This window comes from Pleurodeles waltl, chromosome 5 (genome assembly GCF_031143425.1).
Source record: "Pleurodeles waltl isolate 20211129_DDA chromosome 5, aPleWal1.hap1.20221129, whole genome shotgun sequence".
Taxonomy (NCBI): Eukaryota; Metazoa; Chordata; class Amphibia; order Caudata; family Salamandridae; genus Pleurodeles; species Pleurodeles waltl.
This window is the reverse complement of record NC_090444.1, coordinates 1,717,699,345-1,717,720,098: the sequence shown is the minus strand read 5'-3', so window position 1 is coordinate 1,717,720,098 and position 20,754 is coordinate 1,717,699,345. Positions and strand designations below refer to the sequence as shown.

Below are 20,754 nucleotides of genomic sequence, written 5' to 3'. Positions count from 1 at the left end.
GAAGTGGCAGCGGCTGATCTGAAAGGAGCAGGAAGGTCATATTTAGTATGGCCAGAATGGTAATACAAAATCCTGCTGACTGGTGAAGTCGGATTTAATATTACTATTCTAGAAATGCCACTTTTAGAAAGTGAGCATTTCTTTGCACTTAAATCTTTCTGTGCCTTACAATCCAAGTCTGGCTGGGCTTGGTTGACAGCTCCTTGTGCATTCACTCAGACACACCCCAAACACAGGGTACTCAGCCTCACTTGCATACATCTGCATTTTGAATGAGTCTTCCTGGGTTGGGAGGGTGGAGGGCCTGTTCTCACACAAAGGACTGCCACACCCCCTACTGGGACCCTGGCAGACAGGATTGAACTGAAAGGGGACCTGGTGCACTTCTTAGCCACTCTTTGAAGTCTCCCCCACTTCAAAGGCACATTTAGGTATAAAACAGGGCCTCTGCCCTACCTCATCAGACACTTGCTGGAGAAGAAACCTGAACCAGAAACTACTACCTGCCAAGAAGAACTGCCTGGCTGCTCAAATGACTCACCTGTCTGCCTTTCTACAAAGGACTGCTGCCTTGCTGTTGGCCTGGTGCCTTGCTGAACTCTTGTCTGGCTGTAAAAGTGCTCTCCAAGGGCTTGGATAGAGCTTGCCTCCTGTTCCCTGAAGTCTCAGGACCAAAAAGACTTCTCGCTTTCACTTGGACGCTCCGTGCGCCGCAATTTTCAATGCACAGCTTGTTCCGCGGCAAGAAAAACGCCGCACACCGACGCTGATCAACGCGACTCCTTCGGGACGACCGAAACTCTGACGCACGGCCTCGCAAGGACAACGCCGCCCGACTTCTAAGGAGAAATCGATGCGACGCCTACCGTGAGCTCGAGACTTTGACGCATGGCCTCGCAAGGACAAGGCCGCACGACTTTCAAGGAGAAATCGACGCGACGCCTGCCGTGAGACCAAAACTTCGACGCACGGCCTTGCAAGGACAACACCGCCCGACTTCCAGGGAGAAATCGACGCGACGCCTGCCGTGAGATCGAAACTTCGACGTGCAGCCCCGCAGAACGATGCGCAGCTGGAAAACAAGCAGGAAAATCCACGCACAGACCCGGGCCATCTGGTAATCCCTGCGATCCACAGAAAGAGACTGTCCGCGCGCCAGAAAACGACGCACGACTTCCCCGCGTGAAAAATAACGACGCAAGTCTGTGTGTGCTGGGGAGAAATCGACGCACACACTATTTTTCCAAGTATCTCTTCTCCTGTGGCCCTCTTAGGAGATTTCCCGCCAGAAACCAGGTACTTTGTGCTTGAAAGACACTTTATTTGCTCTTTAAAGACTTAAGACACTTTGGTGGTCATTCCGACCTAGGCGGGCGGCGGTTGCCGCCCGCCCGTCGGAATCCGCCTGAATACCGCCCCGCGGTCAATTGACCGCGAGGGGTATTCTGACTTTCCCGCTGGGCCGGTGGGCGATCTGATTCAGATCGCCCGCCGGCCCAGCGGGAAAGCGCCTTCCACAAGGAAGCCGGCTCGGAATCGAGCCGGCGGAGTGGAAGGCGTGCGACGGGTGCAGCAGCACCCGTCGCGCTTTTCAGTGTCTGCATCGCAGACACTGAAAAGCCTAGTTGGGCCCTGTTAGGGGGCCCCTGCCGTGCCCATGCCATGGGCATGGGCACGGCAGGGGCCCCCAGGGGCCCCACGACCCCCCCTACCGCCATCCTGTTCATGGCGGCTTTCCCGCCATGAACAGGATGGCGGTAGGGGGGGTCAGAATCCCCTCGGCGGCGCAGCGAGCTGCGCCGCCTTGGAGGATTCTAAGGGTCAGTGGAAAACCAGCGGGAGACCGCCGGTTTTCCCGTTCTGACCGCGGCCAAAGCGCCGCGGTCAGAATGACCAAGGGAGCACCGCCGGCCTGTCGGCGGTGCTCCCGCACCCGTTGGCCCTGGCGGTAGGGAACCGCCAGGGTCAGAATGAGGGCCTTTATATCACTTTTAAAGACTTAAGACACTTTATATCACTTTTCAGTGATATCTTTACAAATTCATATTGCAACTTTGATCGTTTTGACCTGCAAATACCCAGATAAATATTATACATTTTTCTAAACACTGTGTGGTGTATTTTTGTGGTGGTATATTATGGTATTGTATGATTTATTGCACAAATGATTTACACATTGCCTTCTAAGTTAAGCCTGACTGCTCGTGCCAAGCACAGGCTGATTTTGGATTGTGTGTGACTTACCCTGACTAGAGTGAGGGTTCTTGCTTGGACAGAGGGCAACCTGACTGCCAACCAAAAACCCCATTTCTAATACTGGTGATCACTGACCCTGACTGTGCCCTCGCTCTGTTAAACAGGTCCAGTGTCAGTGCTCTAAATAAAAGGTAAATAGTGAAATGGTACATTGTTATATTTCCAATTGGCAATAATAGAACCTGTACGTCCCTAGTAGATAATAGGATAGTTTATAACTGGGCAGGAAAGTTTAGTGGCCCAGTAGATTTCCTGCACTGGAGTGTGCATTATTGTGGTGCCTTCTGTCATTTGTAAAGGCAGCCCTGCCTTGCAGACTGTCTTTAAAAAGTAAAATGTGTGCAAATTTGACGTTGGGATTTAAGGGACTTGCCAAGTGAAAAACTACCTTATTTGTTTACATAAACCTCACCCCAAGGTCTCCCTTAGATGCCCAAGAGGTGGGGTGCCATGTAACTATAAGCACCATATATGTTTTATATGTCCTGGTGAGGGAAAAACTGCACCTTTCATTTTTCCTCATTATAGACACTTTGCTCCATGGGATAAAATGGGAATATTTTCTTTAAGCATAAGTATGGCTAGGTGGGAGCTAAATTTGTCATGAAAGCACTCAAATGAGTGGTAATGATAAATCCAGCAACATGCCCTTGTTGAATTTATAAATACTAGTACAGAAAAAAAGTTATAAGCATTTCTTTTCTGTAAGCCAAAGTGCAGCCTGCTGGTGGTCTCTCCTGATTGGCGATCCCTAACAGGATTAGCCAGGCTACTTTGATGAGGTGATAAGTGGCCTGCCCTGAGTAGAGGCATTCTGATGGGGGAGGCTGGCAGATGCTGAGACCACGGCAGGAAGTGGCTGGGTAAATCAAGCTGAGACTCCAAAAGGAAGACAGTCAGAAAGGAATGCACCCAGAATTGCCCTCTTACCCTGTACTCACACAGATAGATAGTGGGCTTAGGAAAGGAATTTGCAGCTATCCAGAGGGGGAGTTAATGGACATGAGCTACACCAGTGGGTTGGTGTAGCCATGCCTTGCTTCTTTGGAGGAAAATAATCCATCTTGGAATGTTAAAGTGGAGTGCTTTATGGAACAAGAAGATGCCACACTTTGAAGGAAGTTGCCGTGCTCCTGGGAGGCACCCTGCAGCTCATTGGACGAAGATCCCTACTGACTATCTCCCAAGATGATTGAATAAAAGTGGCTGATCTGCATTGAAATTCAGATCTGCTGCCTGAAACCACGAGAAGAAGAAGGACTGCCCTGCTGGAACCCTGGTCTGCACCCCAGAGAACTGCATACTGGAGTATTGCTCGTGTTGCACACTGGAACAACAGCCCAAAGGACATTGTCTTGCTTTTAAAAGGACTCAGGAGTGAACTTCCTGAAAGCAGCAGGTTAAAAGACCTTCCCTGCACCAGCGTCCACAAACGTCCCTAGTCTGGAGTGCGTCTGTGTCCAGTGGACTTGCAAGAATCTGGCCAGGTGCATTGTGGGAATTGTAGTCCAAACGTCCCAAGGAGCAACTCAAGGATTCTGTGACCTTGGATTGGTGTTGTGGACCACTATCCTGCATCAAGAAAAATTTCCTGCATCAATAAATACTTTCCTGAATCAAGAAACACTTCTGGAAGTAAGTGTAAATGTGTTACATTGCTGGAACTCTTGACTGTGTCCCAGGCCAGTGCAACCTTCCCTTTGAGCGCTATTTGTTTCTAAGTGCTAGTTTTACATTTAGGGCCTGATTCTAACTTTGGAGGACGGTGTTAAACCGTCCCAAAAGTGGCGGATATACCACCTACCGTATTACGAGTTCCATAGGATATAATGGACTCGTAATACGGTAGGTGGTATATCCGCCACTTTTGGGACGGTTTAACACCGTCCTCCAAAGTTAGAATCAGGCCCTTAATCTTTAAAAATCGTATCTCTGGATCCCTGTATTGGATATTTGTCATTTTAGTGTAATTTTAAATATAAAAATATTTCCTATTTTTATAAATTGGCATGGGGTTTTCATTGTGTGTTGTGTCTTACTTGTTTACTCGATTTGTACATTTAATTTAAAAGCTTTATATATCTGTCTCCTAAGGCAAGCCTGCCTGCTCGTTTCCCGAAAACTAGGGGTTGAGCCAGGGGCTGATGTTTTGAGACCTTGACTGGACCTAACCCTGTCTGGGGGCACTAGTGCTAGTGATAGGTGTATACTTGCCTCTACTAATAACCAGCCTCAAACAATTACTTACCACTAAACCCTGCACTTTGTATTCTGTGGTTTGCCACTGGGCCCTTCACAGGAGTGGAACATGGGGGCCCTGGGATCTCATCTTAGCTCCAGAACACCATTTTGTCAGGTATTCTGTGACTCTGTTAAGCCCTACTGAACTGAGTGGGTGTTGTAGAGAACATGCTAACCTATCCATCAGGGATTGCGGTGTTGGTAGAAGGGAGAGGGGGGCAGCTAGAGCACTACCAGCAAAGTGGTAAAGGGTATGTCCTTACCAGGACTTAAGTAGCACAAGCGCAGTGAGGGCAGCATATCGTAGCATGCTGCCCCAGTACGCCAGGTGGGGGGGGGGTGCAATGAAGATTAAGAGCTGCCGTTCTAGTGCATCACTTTGATTGAAAAGGGCCATCGCCTTGTCCAGTGTTGTAACCCCAATCAATCAATCAATCAATCATAGTATTTATAAAGCGCGCTATGTACCCGTCAGGGTTTCGAGGCGCTGAGGGGGGGGGGGGAGCGCTGCTGATTTAGCGTCGAAGAGCCAGGTCTTGAGGAGCCTTCTGAATGCGAGGAGGTCCTGGGTCTGGCGAAGAGATGTGGGGAGAGAGTTCCAGGTCTTGGCGGCGAGGAAGGAGAAGGATCTGCCGCCGGATGTCTTGCGCTGGATTCGGGGTACGATGGCGAGGGCGAGGTTGGCGGATCGGAGTTGACGTGTTGGAGTGTAGAAGTTAAGTCTGGTGTTGAGGTAGGAGGGTCCGGTGTTGTGAAGTGCCTTGTGAGCGTGGGTCAGGAGTTTAAAGGTGATCCTCTTGTCTACCGGGAGCCAGTGGAGTTCCTTTAGGTGAGGGGAGATGTGACTTCGGCGGGGTATGTCGAGGATCAGTCGGGCGGAGGCATTTTGGATACGTTGGAGTCGTTTGATGTCTTTGGTTGGGATGCCTGTGTAGAGTGCGTTGCCGTAGTCAAGTCTGCTGCTGACGAGGGCCTGGGTCACCGTCTTTCTGGTTTCTGTTGGAATCCACTTGAAGATTCTGCGGAGCATTCGAAGGGTGTTGAAACAGGAGGAGGAGACGGCGCTGACCTGTTTGGACATGGTGAGGGCGGAGTCCAGGATGAAGCCGAGGTTTCTTGCGTGGCTGGCAGGGGTGGGCGGGGGTCCGAGGACGGAGGGCCACCATGAGTCGTTCCAGGCCGAGGGAGTGCGCCCGAGGATGAGGACTTCCGTCTTGTCGGAGTTGAGTTTCAGGCGACTGTTGTTCATCCAATCGGCGATGGATTTTAGTCCGTCGTGGAGGTTTGTTTTGGCGGTGAGCGGGTCTTTGGTCAGGGAGAGGACGAGCTGGGTGTCGTCGGCGTAGGAGATGATGCTGAGATGATGTTGGCGGGCCAGTTGAGCGAGGGGGGCCATGTAGACATTGAACAACGTAGGGCTGAGGGAGGATCCTTGGGGGACGCCGCAGATGAGGTTGGTGGCTTTGGAGCGGAAAGGGGAGAGACGGACTCTCTGCGTTCTGTCGGAGAGGAAGGATGAGATCCAGTGGAGGGCTTTATCTTGGATGCCGGCTTCCTGGAGGCGGGTCAGTAGGGTGCGGTGGCAGACGGTGTCAAAGGCGGCTGATAGGTCGAGGAGGATGAGGGCTGAGGTTTCGCCGTTGTCCATTTGATGTCTGATGTCATCTGTGGCGGCGAGGAGAGCAGTCTCAGTGCTGTGGTTGCGTCTGAATCCGGATTGTGAGGGGTCCAGGATGGAATTGTCTTCGAGGAAGTGGGTGAGCTGAGTGTTGACGATCTTCTCGATGACTTTCGCTGGAAAAGGGAGGAGAGAGATCGGACGGAAGTTTTTGAGATCGTTGGGGTCGGCCTTGGGTTTTTTGAGGAGGGGTTGGATTTCTGCGTGTTTCCAGCTGTCCGGGAAGGTGGCAGAAGTGAAGGAGAGGTTGATGATCTTGCGGAGTTCGGGGGCGATGGTGGCGTTGGCTGAGTTGAAAACATGATGGGGGCAGGGGTCCGTGGGGGAGCCTGAGTGGATGGTGTTCATGGTTGTTATGGTTTCTGCCTCGTCCACGTGGGTCCAGGCGGTGAGGCGGCAGTCGCGGGAGGAGACGTCGGGGGTGGGGTCTGGCGGTGGACCGGTGTTGAAGCTGTCGTGGATGGTAGCGATTTTCTGGTGGAAGAAGGTGGAGAGGTCGTCGCAGAGTTTCTGGGAGGGCGGGATGTCGTTGGAGTTGGCTTTTGGATTGGAGAGTTCCTTCACGATGCCGAAGAGTTCTTTGCAGTCGTGGGCGTTGTTGTTGATGCGTTCGGTGAAGTGGGCGCGCTTGGCGATGCGGATCCGTTGGTGGTGTTCGCGGTTGGCGTTTTTGAGGGCGGCGAGGTTGTCGGGTGTGCGTTATTGGATCCATTTCTTTTTGAGCTTCTGGCAGATGCTTTTGGAGGTGGTTAGATCGTCTGTGAACCAGGCTGGTTTTTTCTTTCCTTGGATGGCGGTGGGTTTCTTGAGTGGGGCAAGGGTGTTGGCGCAGTCGAGGATCCATTGATGGAGGTTGATGGCGGCTGTGCTCGGGTCGGTTGCGTCGGGTGGAAGGTTGTTGATGAGGGTGTTGGTCAGTTAGTCTTGGGTGACTTTGCCCCAGCGGCGGTGGGGAGGTAGCTGGATGCGGTGTTGCTCTGTGGTTTTCTTATAGGTGAAATGGACGCAGTGATGGTCGGTCCAGTGGAGTTCGGAGGTGTGGCTGAAGGAAATGTGGTTGCTTGAGGTGAAGAGGGGGTCAAGGGTGTGTCCGGCGATGTGGGTGGGCGTGTTGACTAGCTGGCGGAGTCCGAGGTTGAGGAGGTTGGAGGTCAGTGATGCGGTGTTGACGTCGTTGGCATTTTCCAGATGGTAGTTCAGATCTCCCAGGAGGATGTAATCCGGGGAAGCGAGGGCGTGGGTGCTTGCAAGGTCGGCGATGGTGTCGCTGAAGGGGGCTCTTGGTCCTGGAGGGCGGTATATGAGGGTTCCTCTGAGGGTCGTGTTGGGGTCCGTGTGGATCTGGAAGTGGAGGTGTTCGGCTGTCCTGAGGGTGTCGTCCGAGTGGGTGTGGATTTTGAGGGTAGCTTTGTGAGCGATGGCTATTCCGCCGCCGATTCCGTTGGTTCGATCTCTTCTGGTGATTTTGTAGCCGTCCGGTATGGCGATGGCGATGTCCGGAGACGAGGAGTCGTTCCACCAGGTTTCGGTCAGGAAAGCCACGTCAGGAGCAGTGGTGTCGAGCAAATCCCAGAGCTCGATGGCGTGTTTTCGTGCGGAGCAGGTGTTGATGAGGATGCAGTTCAGGTGGTTGGGGTTGAATGTTTCAGTAGTTGGATTGGTCGTTCTGATGCAGGAGAAGTTGCAGGTACGGCAGGAAAAAGGTCCTTTAGTGTGCTTCGGGGATGCCCGGCAGCATTCAGTGGAGGGGCCGGGGTTGAAGGCGCGGAGTTCGTTGATCGAGTAGCGGATGCGGGGGGGCGCGAGGGCCAGGGGGTGTGGCGCTGGGCGCGGTCCAGGCGCGGACGGGCGCAGACGGGCTTGCCTCTGGCGCGCCTCTGGCGCGCCAGCCATTAAGAAGGGAGGGGGGAGGGAGGAGCAGCTGGGAGGCGGGAGGGAGCGGCAAATGGGGGCGTGAGGGGGGCGGGCCGCAGGGAGGCAGCGGCAGGGAACGGGGAGCCCACAAGGGGCAAAAAACACTGAAAACAAGCAAAACTACAAGCAGTTACAATGAGAAAATACAATCAGAAATACAATCAGAAATACAATAATGGCACAATACACGATCGGGGAGACAGCAATCAGGGGGGCACAAAGGGGGCAGAAGCGCCGGCGGCGAGGCGCTGAAAAAACGAAAAAGCCAAAAAACACTTACAGGACGGCGGAAGCGGCACACGGGTCAAGTGAGCCCACTAGCCACCAGGGATGAGGCGCAGGAGGATGCCTGCGGGTGGAGGAGGGCCTCAAACACGCAAACGGCAGCGTGCTCGTGGGACAGAGGCAGAAGGCAGCAGGTTGGTGCTGCGGTCGTGGGGGGCGAGCTCAGGACCTGAAACAGGTCAGAGTTCGCTCACTCGCGACGCGCAGCGCCAGCCATTAAGAAGGGAGGGGGGAGGGAGGAGCAGCTGGGAGGCGGGAGGCGGGAGGGAGCGCAAATGGGGGCGCGAGGGGGGCGGGGCCGCAGGGAGGCAGCGGCAGGGAACGGGGAGCGCACAAGGGGCAAAAAACACTGAAAACGAGCAAAACTACAAGCAGTTACAATGAGAAAATACAATCAGAAATACAATCAGAAATACAATAATGGCACAATACACGATCGGGGAGACAGCAATCAGGGGGGCACAAAGGGGGCAGAAGCGCCGGCGGCGAGGTGCTGAAAAAACGAAAAAGCCAAAAAACACTTACAGGACGGCGGAAGCGGCACACGGGTCAAGTGAGCCCACTAGCCACCAGGGATGAGGCGCAGGAGGATGCCTGCGGGTGGAGGAGGGCCTCGAACACGCAAACGGCAGCGTGCTCATGGGACAGAGGCAGAAGGCAGCAGGTTGGTGCTGCGGTCGTGGGGGGCGAGCTCAGGACCTGAAACAGCTCAGAGTTCGCTCACTCGCGACGCGCAGTGCCAGCCATTAAGAAGGGAGGGGGGAGGGAGGAGCAGCTGGGAGGCGGGAGGGAGCGGCAAATGGGGGCGCGAGGGGGGCGGGGCCGCAGGGAGGCAGCGGCAGGGAACGGGGAGCGCACAAGGGGCAAAAAACACTGAAAACGAGCAAAACTACAAGCAGTTACAATGAGAAAATACAATCAGAAATACAATCAGAAATACAATAATGGCACAATACACGATCGGGGAGACAGCAATCAGGGGGGCACAAAGGGGGCAGAAGCGCCGGTGGCGAGGCGCTGAAAAAACGAAAAAGCCAAAAAACACTTACAGGACGGCGGAAGCGGCACACGGGTCAAGTGAGCCCACTAGCCACCAGGGATGAGGCGCAGGAGGATGCCTGTGGGTGGAGGAGGGCCTCGAACACGCAAACGGCAGCGTGCTCGTGGGACAGAGGCAGAAGGCAGCAGGTTGGTGCTGCGGTCGTGGGGGGCGAGCTCAGGACCTGAAACCCAAGGTGCTGTTGCTCTGTTGTTCTCAACCCCCATATGCCAAATGGTGACATCGCTGAAGATTAATGGCTGTAGCCCTAGTGCATTGCTGTGATCGAAGAGGGCAGTCCACTTGTGCAGTGCTGTGACTCGAAGGAGCCATCCCCTGGAGTGCTGCTGTTTATGACCCTTTTATGTCTGGTGGGGGATGTGATGAGTAGAGAGGGCCTTTGCCCTTGAGCAGTTTGTGAAAGTGAAGTGTTGCGGGTTGTGACCCGTGTATGCAGAGCAGGGACTCAACCACCAGAACCTCGAAGCCATCAGAGCCCTACAGCAGAATTCAGGAGGGCTTACCCCACGACTGGAGCAGTGCTGAGGATGCTTGCCGCCCTGCCCACAGCATCCAGAGTACTGTGCATCGCTGGCTCTCTGACAGATCCGGGCCTTCTGTACTGCAATATCAGCAGGAACGGGAAAGACCAATCTCTGGGCAGCAGAGCTTCTGGGGAAACTTGCTCTGACTGTCATACTACAGTGCTGAGAACCTGTGCCTTAAAAAAAGCCATAGTTGAACTTCTAAGACTTGTACTCACTTGCAGGGTCTGAATGTTGCCCCAAGTAAATGGGGAATAACCACATTCTGTTAACCAGGAAGTGGGACTCAGCATCTTACCTTGCCAGCTCCAGAGTGCTGGCCCTACAAAGACTCTGTATCTCATATGTGATGTGCCACATTTCACTTTGTGTTCGTATATAAATACTATTTTTTCATAAAAGCAATTATCTAGCAGGAAATGTATTTATTGAGGTTGATGTGCGTATCTTGAGTCTTGTGCCCATGAAAACCTTGAATTTACCTCCGCCTGAGAAGCTTTTGAGTGCTTAACCCACCTTACCACTGAATCAAGTGCTGAAGGGTTACTACATGGCCCAGTTACTCAGGACCCATAGTGGGTGGGACCAGGGACATTATGAGTAAAAGGCCTCAACCACCAAGGTTGGGCCGAATATCTCCTGCTTGCCCCATGACTCTCTGAAAGGGGTTCTGACAGTTGCATTGTGGGAGCAAAGTTGTTGACTTCAGCCACCTTTAAAAAAATTGGCATCTTAATGAATTATTACATCCAGAGTGCTCCAGGAAGAATGGCTGACACAACAAAATGTAGTAAAGTTACCAAAAGTAGGTATGGTTATAATAATCCATTTTTCACACTCTTCAGGTGCAAGACTCCTTTTGCAGTATTTGAGAAACAGTGGGTGAAGGTATTCAGTCTGAAAATGCCACAAAAAGGGGAGCATGTAATTGTTTACAATACACGCCATGTTTTATTCCTTGGGCCTTTAACCATGTATTATAAACTTCACATTTTATCATTGTTCTCTACATTATTATTTTAGCACCTTATACTGTTATGTCAACTATGTTACAGAAAACAACTCATGCTACGCCACATTTTAAATGGTTTTATTATACTTTTTTATTGCGCAAGATCTTACACATCTTATCAAGTCAGAGGTTCCTGTTAGGCTACGTCAGCCCAGCCTCAAGGAAGTTGTTCACGAAAGACATGCGCGGTCAGCTGAGGACACCAAGGAATTCATCAACCAACCTCGTTATTCCAACTCTCCCTGTGACCCGAACCCCTGTCAGAACGATGGCGTCTGCGTGATTGAGCATGGGAAGGCAAGCTGCAGGTACAGTACGTCATTTCCTATTGCAAACAGCCTTGTAGTTTAGCTGTGTCATCCAAAACGAATCCAGCGATAACAAAACCTCGAGTGATAACAACAGTTAAACTGATTGTGTTTTACTGTCTTTATCTACTACTAATTTGCTACAAAGTCTGACATGTCTCTATGTTCTGTGGAAAAGTTGAATATTATTTTCTCTTGAAGGAGGAAACCTTTGCTCCTAGCCGAAGCCTGACCTTTGCTATCCTTGCATCATTAAAAGGGGGCTGTTCGGGGGTAGGGTTGGGACAAGGCGTCAGCCCTGAAAGGTGATCACTAGTTTAGGGTGGCCTGATGTCACTTCGGCTACGACTGGCATTTTTATGAATTGATATGGTTGTGCACCAGGAGTCTGTATTCCTTTCAGCTGTGCTACATGTGCCAAAACCTGGATTTGCAGCCACTCACGGGATCCAGGTCTATCACTTTAGCCACACTCCTACCTACCCAGGTGCTGAAATGCCCAGCTTCACTGTAGCTGCACTCACGGTGGCGTGCTCAGTCAGTATGGCAAAACATGGCTTTTGTTAATTCATTTATTCAATATATGTTGTTTGTGAACATTACACATAACCGAACGATGATTTACACGTGAATTGGCCACATGGCAGTTGCTCTGATGGTGAAGTGTTCTGATGGAAATATACAACCATTTTTAGGGATCGTTCCCAGGGGCAGCTCCTCCGTTAGTGCAGTGGAGCGTCACCTCCCCACTGGCAGCGACAGCAGCCAAACCTTTACAAAGCTTGCCAAGAAAACAATAAGAAACTATGGCCCTGATTCTAACCCCGGCGGTCTTCGATCAGAAAGCGGTCAGAAAGGGTAAACCGGCGGTCTCCCGCCGGTTTACCGCTGCCCTTAGAATCCCGCCAGGAACAGGATGGCGGTAGGGGGTGCCGCGGGGCCCCTGGGGGCCCCTGCCGTGCCCATGCCAATGGGCACGGCAGGGGCCCCCGTAAGAGGGCCCCGCAAAGTATTTCAGTGTCTGCCTTGCAGACACTGAAATACGCGACGGGTGCCACTGCACCCGTCGCACCTTCCCACTCCGCCGGCTCGATTACGAGCCGGCATCCTCGTGGGAAGGGAGTTTTTCCCTGGGCTGGCGGGCGGTCTTTTGGAGACCGCCCGCCAGCCCAGGGAAAAACTCATAATACCCTCCGCGGTCTTCTGACCGCGGAGCGGTATAATGGGGGCGGAATTCTGGCGGGCGGCCTCCGCCGCCCACCGGAATCAGAATGACCCCCTATGTTTCTTATTGTTTTCTTGTAAAGGGGCGGTGCCAGAGGGGTGACAAGCAGTGCCCTCAGAGCGCATATGTGTTTCGCCGCCTACCTTGGGCCGGCCAAACACACATGCGCAGTAGGCTCTCCCCAGCCCAGGAACACAGTTGCCGGGCTGGTGAGAGCATGCACAGGCTCCCAGTCTGCCTGGGAGCACCCTGGCTGGGCACTCCCAGCCAATCTGGCCTCAGGGCAGGCTGGCAGCCTGTGCCTGCAGCGACAAAGCAGGGGAGAAGGAGGAGCGGAGAGGCACGGTGGTGTGCAGGTAAGTGGTTTTAAAAAAAATTAATTTCATGTTTACTTAACCCCTTCCCCGCCCTCCAGCGCGCGCTGATCCTTCCCTGCCCCGCAAGCTGTGACTGATTGTTCCACAGCACAGCAGACGCTGCAAATTATATGATCACCAGAAAGAAAAGCACTCCTGAGAGAGGTGCTTTGGCTCTGCCCACATGTTGATCTTCCTCCTTACTGGATGTGAAAGTGGTGTGCTTCTGCTGAAGAAGAGGTCTTGTATTGCACAGATTATGCTCATTACTGTAGGCATTAGCTGGTTATGGTGACCTACCAATGATCAAGGCTGTAGGTCTGGTTGGATCATTTTGAAAAGTCATTTCAGCTACCAAAGGTGTGGCTTTGCTTGGCCTCATAGATATGGATGAGAGACTACTGCCGCTGGAGCGTCAAAAAAAGTGATGCACTGGCAGTGCAAGCCTTTCATCCATATGGTGTTTCTAGAAGGAGAGTTAATGAGTATGTCAATGTATACTTTAGAGCTGCTTAAATTGTTTCAACTATTGGTGTTATTATCAGAAATTGTGATGCTAGACAGGCATTTTGAAGAGAAAAAGTGTTGCTTTGAGTGCTGAAGTGATTGAATAGCTGGGCAATTGCTTCACTTGCTACACTATAAGTATTTTACATTGACTGTGATAATCTCTGGATTATTTTATTTCTTAGGTGCGCCTCTGGGCAAGCCATGTTCTACACTGGTGAGCAGTGCCAGACAACACAAATCCATGGGAATATTCTTGGAATCATCACCGGTGGCATTGCTGGAACAATAATGATGACCATAGTTATACTTGTTATGTTGAAAAGAAGATAAACATTTAATGTGAGAAACTCTACAAAATTATGATGCCTAGCCTTCAGTGCTTTGATGAATAATAAAATTTAAAGAAATTCAAAACTAAAGGACATTATTGTTATTATTGTTATTATTAGTGGTGGATACTTGAGAGACTGCTTCATTCATTTTGCACTTTTTTTATAGCACCTTTAAGAAAGTGGGTTATTAATTGGGGAAGATGTGAGTCCAATTCAAGGAATAAGGCCACAAACATGTTACAGTAAAGCACAGTTTCCATGATTTACACCTGGGCTCAAACCACTGGTAGCTGTGGCACAAAACAGACAGGCTTAGCCAAGGAAAATGTGCAAAGTATTTAGCCATAATAATCCAGTTAAAATGTCAAAATACAGTACTATAAAATTTTCACAACCAATTTCTAAAAGTAGAGAATATTGTAATAAGCAAAATGAGAAATGTCTAATAAAGGGAACCAGTGAAATGAATGAGGCAAAAAGTACTAAGAAATATTTAAGCACCAATCAGTAGTCTCTGTTCACAGTTTACCAGGACCTAGGCTCGATTAAAGGCTTACTATGATGGAACGTCGGTTGGATACACCTAATGGGTTGGAACAGTCAAAGATTTTTTATCTTTCAGCAGAGTAAACTTAAAGACTGTGATCGATGAGCTTCACTTGAAGCTGGATAACCTTTGGATGAGGTCCAGCTAAAGCTGCTGGTTTTGGTGTGAAAGCTTTAGCGTGAGAGAAATTCAAGTTAAACAGCTGCCAAAGCCAAGATTTCTATCTTTGAAGTCTTTTTTATGGACAAGCCTGAAGCTGTAGCTGATTAAAATCAGACACCTTTACTGCAAGGTCCCCCTGATCCTCTGGAGTTTGAGGTTCTCAAAACATTTCCTGGGAAGCAAACTTTCAAAGTTTCTGGTGACACATTTCTTGATCAGTTCTAAGTCTCCCAAGACCTGAGGGGCAGCCCTTAGGAGCAGGACTCACTATAGCAGAAATGAACAGCATGATCTAGTTCAGGTCCAATTGCTACTGGTTAATTTGGCACTTTAGGATCAAAGGTCTCTTTCAGCTTACTGTTTTCCCGTAGCCACGCAGGATGTCATCCAACTGACCCTTTGAATCCAATTCTTAGTCCTTGGTGCAAGTGGGAGCAAGTCCAGCCCTATAGGTCACCACACGGGTCTCCAACAGCAGGTCCATTCCTTTAGTGTTAAGTTCGCTGTTCCAGAAGGTGTTCTGATGAGCTGTTGGTGATGTGCAATGTCTGTACAATACACTAGCCAGTGGGGGGGGGGGGGGGGTTGACTCATCGACACTGCCTAGCCAATGAGTTAAAAGTTCCCAAGGGCAATCCTTCCTACATTTGAAGCATCTCACAGTGCACTATTCTGAGGCAAATCCAATATGACAGAATCTTTCTGCCTCTAGAGGAAGTGTGTGTGCCAGCTAGGAGTATGTTAAAAAAGATGAGCAGTTCCCTCCTCCCCAACCACACCAAATTCCACCTCCCACTGGGCTGGTGCCAAATGTGCTAAGGAGAGCCCAGGGGACAAAATACTTCTCTTCCCAGGTCTCCCTTTTGCAATTAACTGTAAATGAGAAGGCTTCACCTTGGTCCCATTAAAGAAAATTACTTTCCTAAACTCTCTCCAGCAGTCCTTCCTGAGCTAATATGTGTCATTGTACTCTAGGAGCACTGCAGTTTTTACACCTCATTAAAGGGAACGACTGGCAGGGCCATCTGTCAGTAGGATAATGCTAATGAGTCTATTGGAGATTCAGCCAGACAAAGTCTAACTTTAAAAAAAAACTTTTCCTAAATATGTATTAAATATCAAACTAGGCCACTAAATTGGATTGTTAATAAACATTAGAAATAGCGTTTGAATTGTTCTAGCACTTTGTCTCAACCCAGAATTATTTTATTTGGAACTCTAGATTTTCACATAGGATAGCTGCAGCCGTTTATACTGAAAATAGCTTTTGGGGGCTAGTAATTTTACCTACACAACATGCAATACCTTCCTGCACAAAAACAATCATTAGGGGCTAATTCCCCTTTGTACGTGTGCTGTAGAATGCATCTCACATACAAAGAGGAAGTAACAGAGAAACAAAGATATTTCTCGTCATTACATCAAGGTTGGTAGGTGCACCATTATGGCACAAACTCAGATTTATTGAGTTTAGTAAATATGGATTTGCATAAAAATACATGGGTGGAGTCATGGGAACCAACATTCTCCACCCATGTAACACCTTCCTGATGCAAAGTCATACAGTATTTTTTTTCTCAAAAAGTCACGCAAAGCCATGCAAAATGAGCTTTGTAAATGAAATACATTTTGTGTTATGGGCTCTGCCAAAAAAGTGGCACACCCATGGTGCAAAATGTTAGTAAATCTGGGTCAGGTCTGAAGATCAGGGACCTGGCTTAAATATTTTTTCTGCAGTATATAGGTGAAAGACGGAATAGTTCTTTGTCATTTCGTACCATTAGAAACTCCTCTTGGGAGGCCCACAAACTTTGGGGAAAAATTGCACACTACATATTTATAATTTTGTGAAATTGTGCACCTATTGAGTTACATTTTGGGCAAAAATTTGAGATTAGTGGTCTTGTCACAGTTGTGTTTTAGTGATCTCTCAGTGTTTGTACCCTGAAAAGAAAGTGTTCATCCTTTATTGGGCTAGTTTTTGCAATTTTCTTTTAGTGAAATTCTGGTGTTTTACTTGCTCTGGAATATTCATGTATCCTTATATTTGTTTCTCTTCCAGAGCCACCTATACGTGAAAGGTTGTTTGGGCAGTAGACAATATACAAATGTTGTGTTGCAATGAATCATGTCCTGTATTTTCTCTGTTTCAGTGCATTGGGAGCTGATGGTTGTCTTGCTGAAACTGAGTTTGCAAACAGAGCAGTTGATGCATACCGTGATTCTGTGTGGGTTATTGAATGCAGAAGGACTCTTAGGCATATTTCCTTCATTTTTAAATCTTAATATCCCGTGTTTCTGATTACAATTGGGTCTGTATAAAACCCTGTTTGCTCCTGGGCCAAAATTACAAGTTGAGTAGTATTTACTTCATCCGATAATTATGGGGTGCTTTAAATCTTTCAACCTTCAGTTAATTTCAGTAAGTCAGATAGGAGTCATCTTGGAGCCGCTTCATTGACCGGGCAGCCATCGGACTGCTGCCCTGGCAGTGGGACCGGGCATGACAGCCTCCAGTCCACAGGGGCCCGCTCGCCTTGCCTTTATTTGTTGGGCCCTCTGTGTGCGGTGCACGGTTGTTTGGGAGGTGATGAGCTCCCTTGCTGTGGTGACTACCCCCGTTTGTACCGCCCAGACCCCTGACGGGCAGGTGGCCCAGTAGCCTGGGCCTGATGTGTGCCAGAAGACAGTGTTCTTCCCAAGGGGCACTACAGACTGGATGCCTTGCTGGGGCCTTGCAGCCTAGAAACACCTGCAGGCCACAGTCAAGGTGGTCGCACGTTTGTGAAGTTATCATCCAAAGAAGATTGTTTTAATGGGATTTTATTCAGTCCAAAGTAATTATCTCATCCACAATAAACGATCCAGCAGCTCACAACACCTCCCTCTTTCTTCCTCCTCTCATCCAGTTCTCCTCATTCCAGAATCCCCACAAGACTCCAACATCCGTTTACCCAATAACATTCTACAGATAGAGATGAGATGCTCAGTACATGAAGATACCACACATCTTTCCCCCCGAAGCAAACAGAATATACAAAAAAAACATATAACAATAGAAACTATGTACAATATCATAATTATAAGATAAAAAGCGCACATAGAAAAGTGGAAAAATAAACAAGAATAAGATTCTACATGGAATCTTTACACACATTTGTTTTTAGAAATAACAATGCGATTAAAATTCCAAATTCTTCCATCACTCACTTTTACAGCATTTCTAAACAACTTAGTAACAGTAAATAGTCCCCAAAACTTGCTCCCACTTTTACCAAAGGTTGGTTTCTTAATCAGAACCTTGTCCCCAACTTCCACTTTCACATCACAAGTACGTTTCGTCATATCAAAATAATCCTTCCTCTTATCCGCAGCCTTCTCCTCATGTATTCTACCAGACCAAGACACAGCATCATTCTTGTCTCCACCAACCCAACCAGGGACCAGCATAGTATTAGCCTTCCTTCCTCTAAACAACTCAAACGGAACAACCCCTGTGGAAGTATGTGGAGTAAAACGATAAGCTATCAAAAATGTCTTCAATCCTTCCTTCCAACATCTCCTTGCTGCCATCTCTAACTGAACACACTCTTTTACACATTTGTTAAATCTTTCAACAATTCCATTTCCCTCAGGATGATACAGAGAACACAATTTGTGTTTAATTCCCAACTTCTTAAAATACTCTTCCATTTCTTTGGAAACAAATTGTGGTCCATTGTCCGTGAGAATAGCATTGGGAAAACCTTCCCGAGCAAAAATTTCCTCCAGAAGAACTATAATCCTCTTGGTTTCAACACTATGCACAATACCTATCTCCACCCACCTGGAGAAGTGATCGACCAAAACCAAAATATAGCTATTCCCCCCTTTAGCATAAATAGGACCCACGATATCCATACCCACAATATCCCACGGTCTTTTAGCCGGACTTCTGATACACATCGAGGGTATTCTCATTCTATAGATCTTGTCACTGTTACAACAGTCAGGACAATCCCTGACCACCCTTTCTATACCCACATCCATTCCTGGCCACCAATAATTCAAGCGTATTCTAGATTTGGTTTTACTTATTCCTTGATGACCTGAATGTCCAAGTTGAATGATCCTATCCACCAAAGTACCAGGAACTACTAATCTTTCACCACGAAGTAACACTTTATCTGAAATTGATAATTCATCTCTTATCATCCAAAACCCTTTTCATTTTTCAGAGTTCCTTAAACTTGCAAAATTCCACTCGCTCTTTATGAAATCACATACATTTTGTAGAATAGGATCATTTGCAACCTCACGTACCCACTCATCATGACTAATAACTCCCTCTGTAATACTACACACACTACACTTGTCCTCCTGTTCCTCACAACTGTCCTCCTCTGAAACTAACGTAAGTCTTGATAAGCAATCAGCCGTGTTATTGCATGCCCCTGGAACGTAAAATACCTTGAAATCAAAATCTTGCAAATTTACAACCCATCTACTAATCCTGGATGATATTTGATCAAGGCCTTTGTTCATAAACACCTCAACTAATGGTTTGTGATCCGTGTACACATAAAAGGATCTTCCCCATACAAAATTTTTCAATTTGCCTATAGCCCAAGCAACACCAAGAGCTTCCTTTTCAATAGTTGAGTAGTTCTGTTCCGAACCTCTTAAAGTCCTTGAACAATACGCTACAGGTTTCAAATTATGTTCATCTCCTTTTTGTAGAAGCACAGGACCTGGGCATCTCCAGGTACAGTTAAGAAAAAAGGAGGAGGTGGTATGTTCTGCATGTTTGGATTAAAATGTAAAATATTTATCTTAAATGTACAGTTCCTTCACTTTCTTGTAAATAGGCTTACACCAAATTCAGCCTTAAGTACAAGCAAATATTTAGTACATTTGAGCCCTCGTTGTGATACACAAAACGAAGAGGCTATTTTCCACGCTGAGTTCGTCTTGTTTTATGAGAATGTATTCAATACACGTAATAGTATTTTTGTGTTTACACAGTCTAAGAAAATGCTTAACGATCGTTCAAAGCGTGTGCACAGAAAATCCAGGAGGCGAGCTGAATCCAGGAGGTGAGCTGAGTATTCCCAGCTCTACAAAACAAACATGTGGCAGTTCGTGTTTGTTTACTCTGAAGAACCGGCGAGCGCTCGAGGTGAAAACCAAAGCTTCAGAGGAAGCGCGAGCGCTCGCGTCTAAACACCGAAACCTGACACTTGGAAACAACGCGTGCCGGGCTCACGCGGTGAGTCGAATATTCAAAAATACACAGGCGTCGACCGGCAACTGTCAGCAATAAATCAAGATCCATAGAACATTGCTGAAATTGATGAAACTGTACGCAATCCACACAAAAAAATATGACCCATAGTCAGTTAAGCCCTAGACTCAGACTGTACATCTCTGTTATTAATTCCCCGTTATTTTTTTTTAATAAAAAACAAAAACAAACAGAGACAGGGCTTAAGGCAGTCAATCCAAAGATCGAAGTATAAATATATATCCTTGCAGGTCCTCCTATTATTGCCACATACCTTGTTATTTCGATTATTGGATCAAAATAAAATCATCCAACATAGGAGCTCCAGTTCTGTGTTCAATGTAGGAGTTCCAATAACTGTGTTGAGATAATTTCACCAATGTATCCCATCCTCGTCGCCAATGTGAAGTTATCATCCAAAGAAGATTGTTTTAATGGGATTTTATTCAGTCCAAAGTAATTATCTCATCCACAATAAACGATCCAGCAGCTCACAACACCTCCCTCTTTCTTCCTCCTCTCATCCAGTTCTCCTCATTCCAGAATCCCCACAAGACTCCAACATCCCTTTACCCAATAACATTCTACAGATAGAGATGAGATGCCCAGTACATGAAGATACCACAACGTTCATCACTGGATCTACCCCCATCGTGAGTGTCTGGCTTTGCTGCATGCTGGTGCCCTGCACTGCAGAGGTTGAGCTCAGCTCCGAGACCATGGGAGGCCTGGAGTCACATTTGTACCCTGATGACCGGATACAGTTTGCCCCTAGTGGGGCGCTAGCAGGACTCACTGATTGTGTTTTAAAGCTCTAAGGGATCTGATGAGTGATGGCAGGTGAAGGGATCAGCTGAGGGCCTGGAGGGGATTGAACCTGAGCTGCTATCTTGGCCTGGAACAGCCTGTTATCCTGTGCTGGGGATGGACCCGGCAGGAGGATTTGGCCTGGCTGGGCCATAGCTGGATGCTGTGTTCCAATACTGTGCAACGGAACCCCCACTGGTTAGAGTTGTGAGCAGAGACCTACTGGGGTTAAGGCACCGGTGTCCTCTGTGGTAGAGGCCCCTGTTGCAGCTGC

The 20,754-nt window shown here is 48.5% G+C and overlaps 1 protein-coding gene across 1 annotated transcript in view; it reads left to right on the top strand.

Annotated features, from left to right (window-relative positions):
• MEP1A (meprin A subunit alpha) overlaps window positions 1-13,777 on the top strand; it is a 119,292-nt gene extending 105,515 nt beyond the window's left edge. Inside the window, exons 13-14 of the mRNA XM_069236073.1 lie at window positions 11,074-11,278; window positions 13,552-13,777. Of these exons, the coding sequence (XP_069092174.1) occupies window positions 11,074-11,278; window positions 13,552-13,699 (353 nt within the window). The 3' untranslated portion in view covers window positions 13,700-13,777. The remainder of the gene's footprint in view (window positions 1-11,073; window positions 11,279-13,551) is intronic.
• The last annotated feature ends 6,977 nt before the right edge of the window (window positions 13,778-20,754 follow it).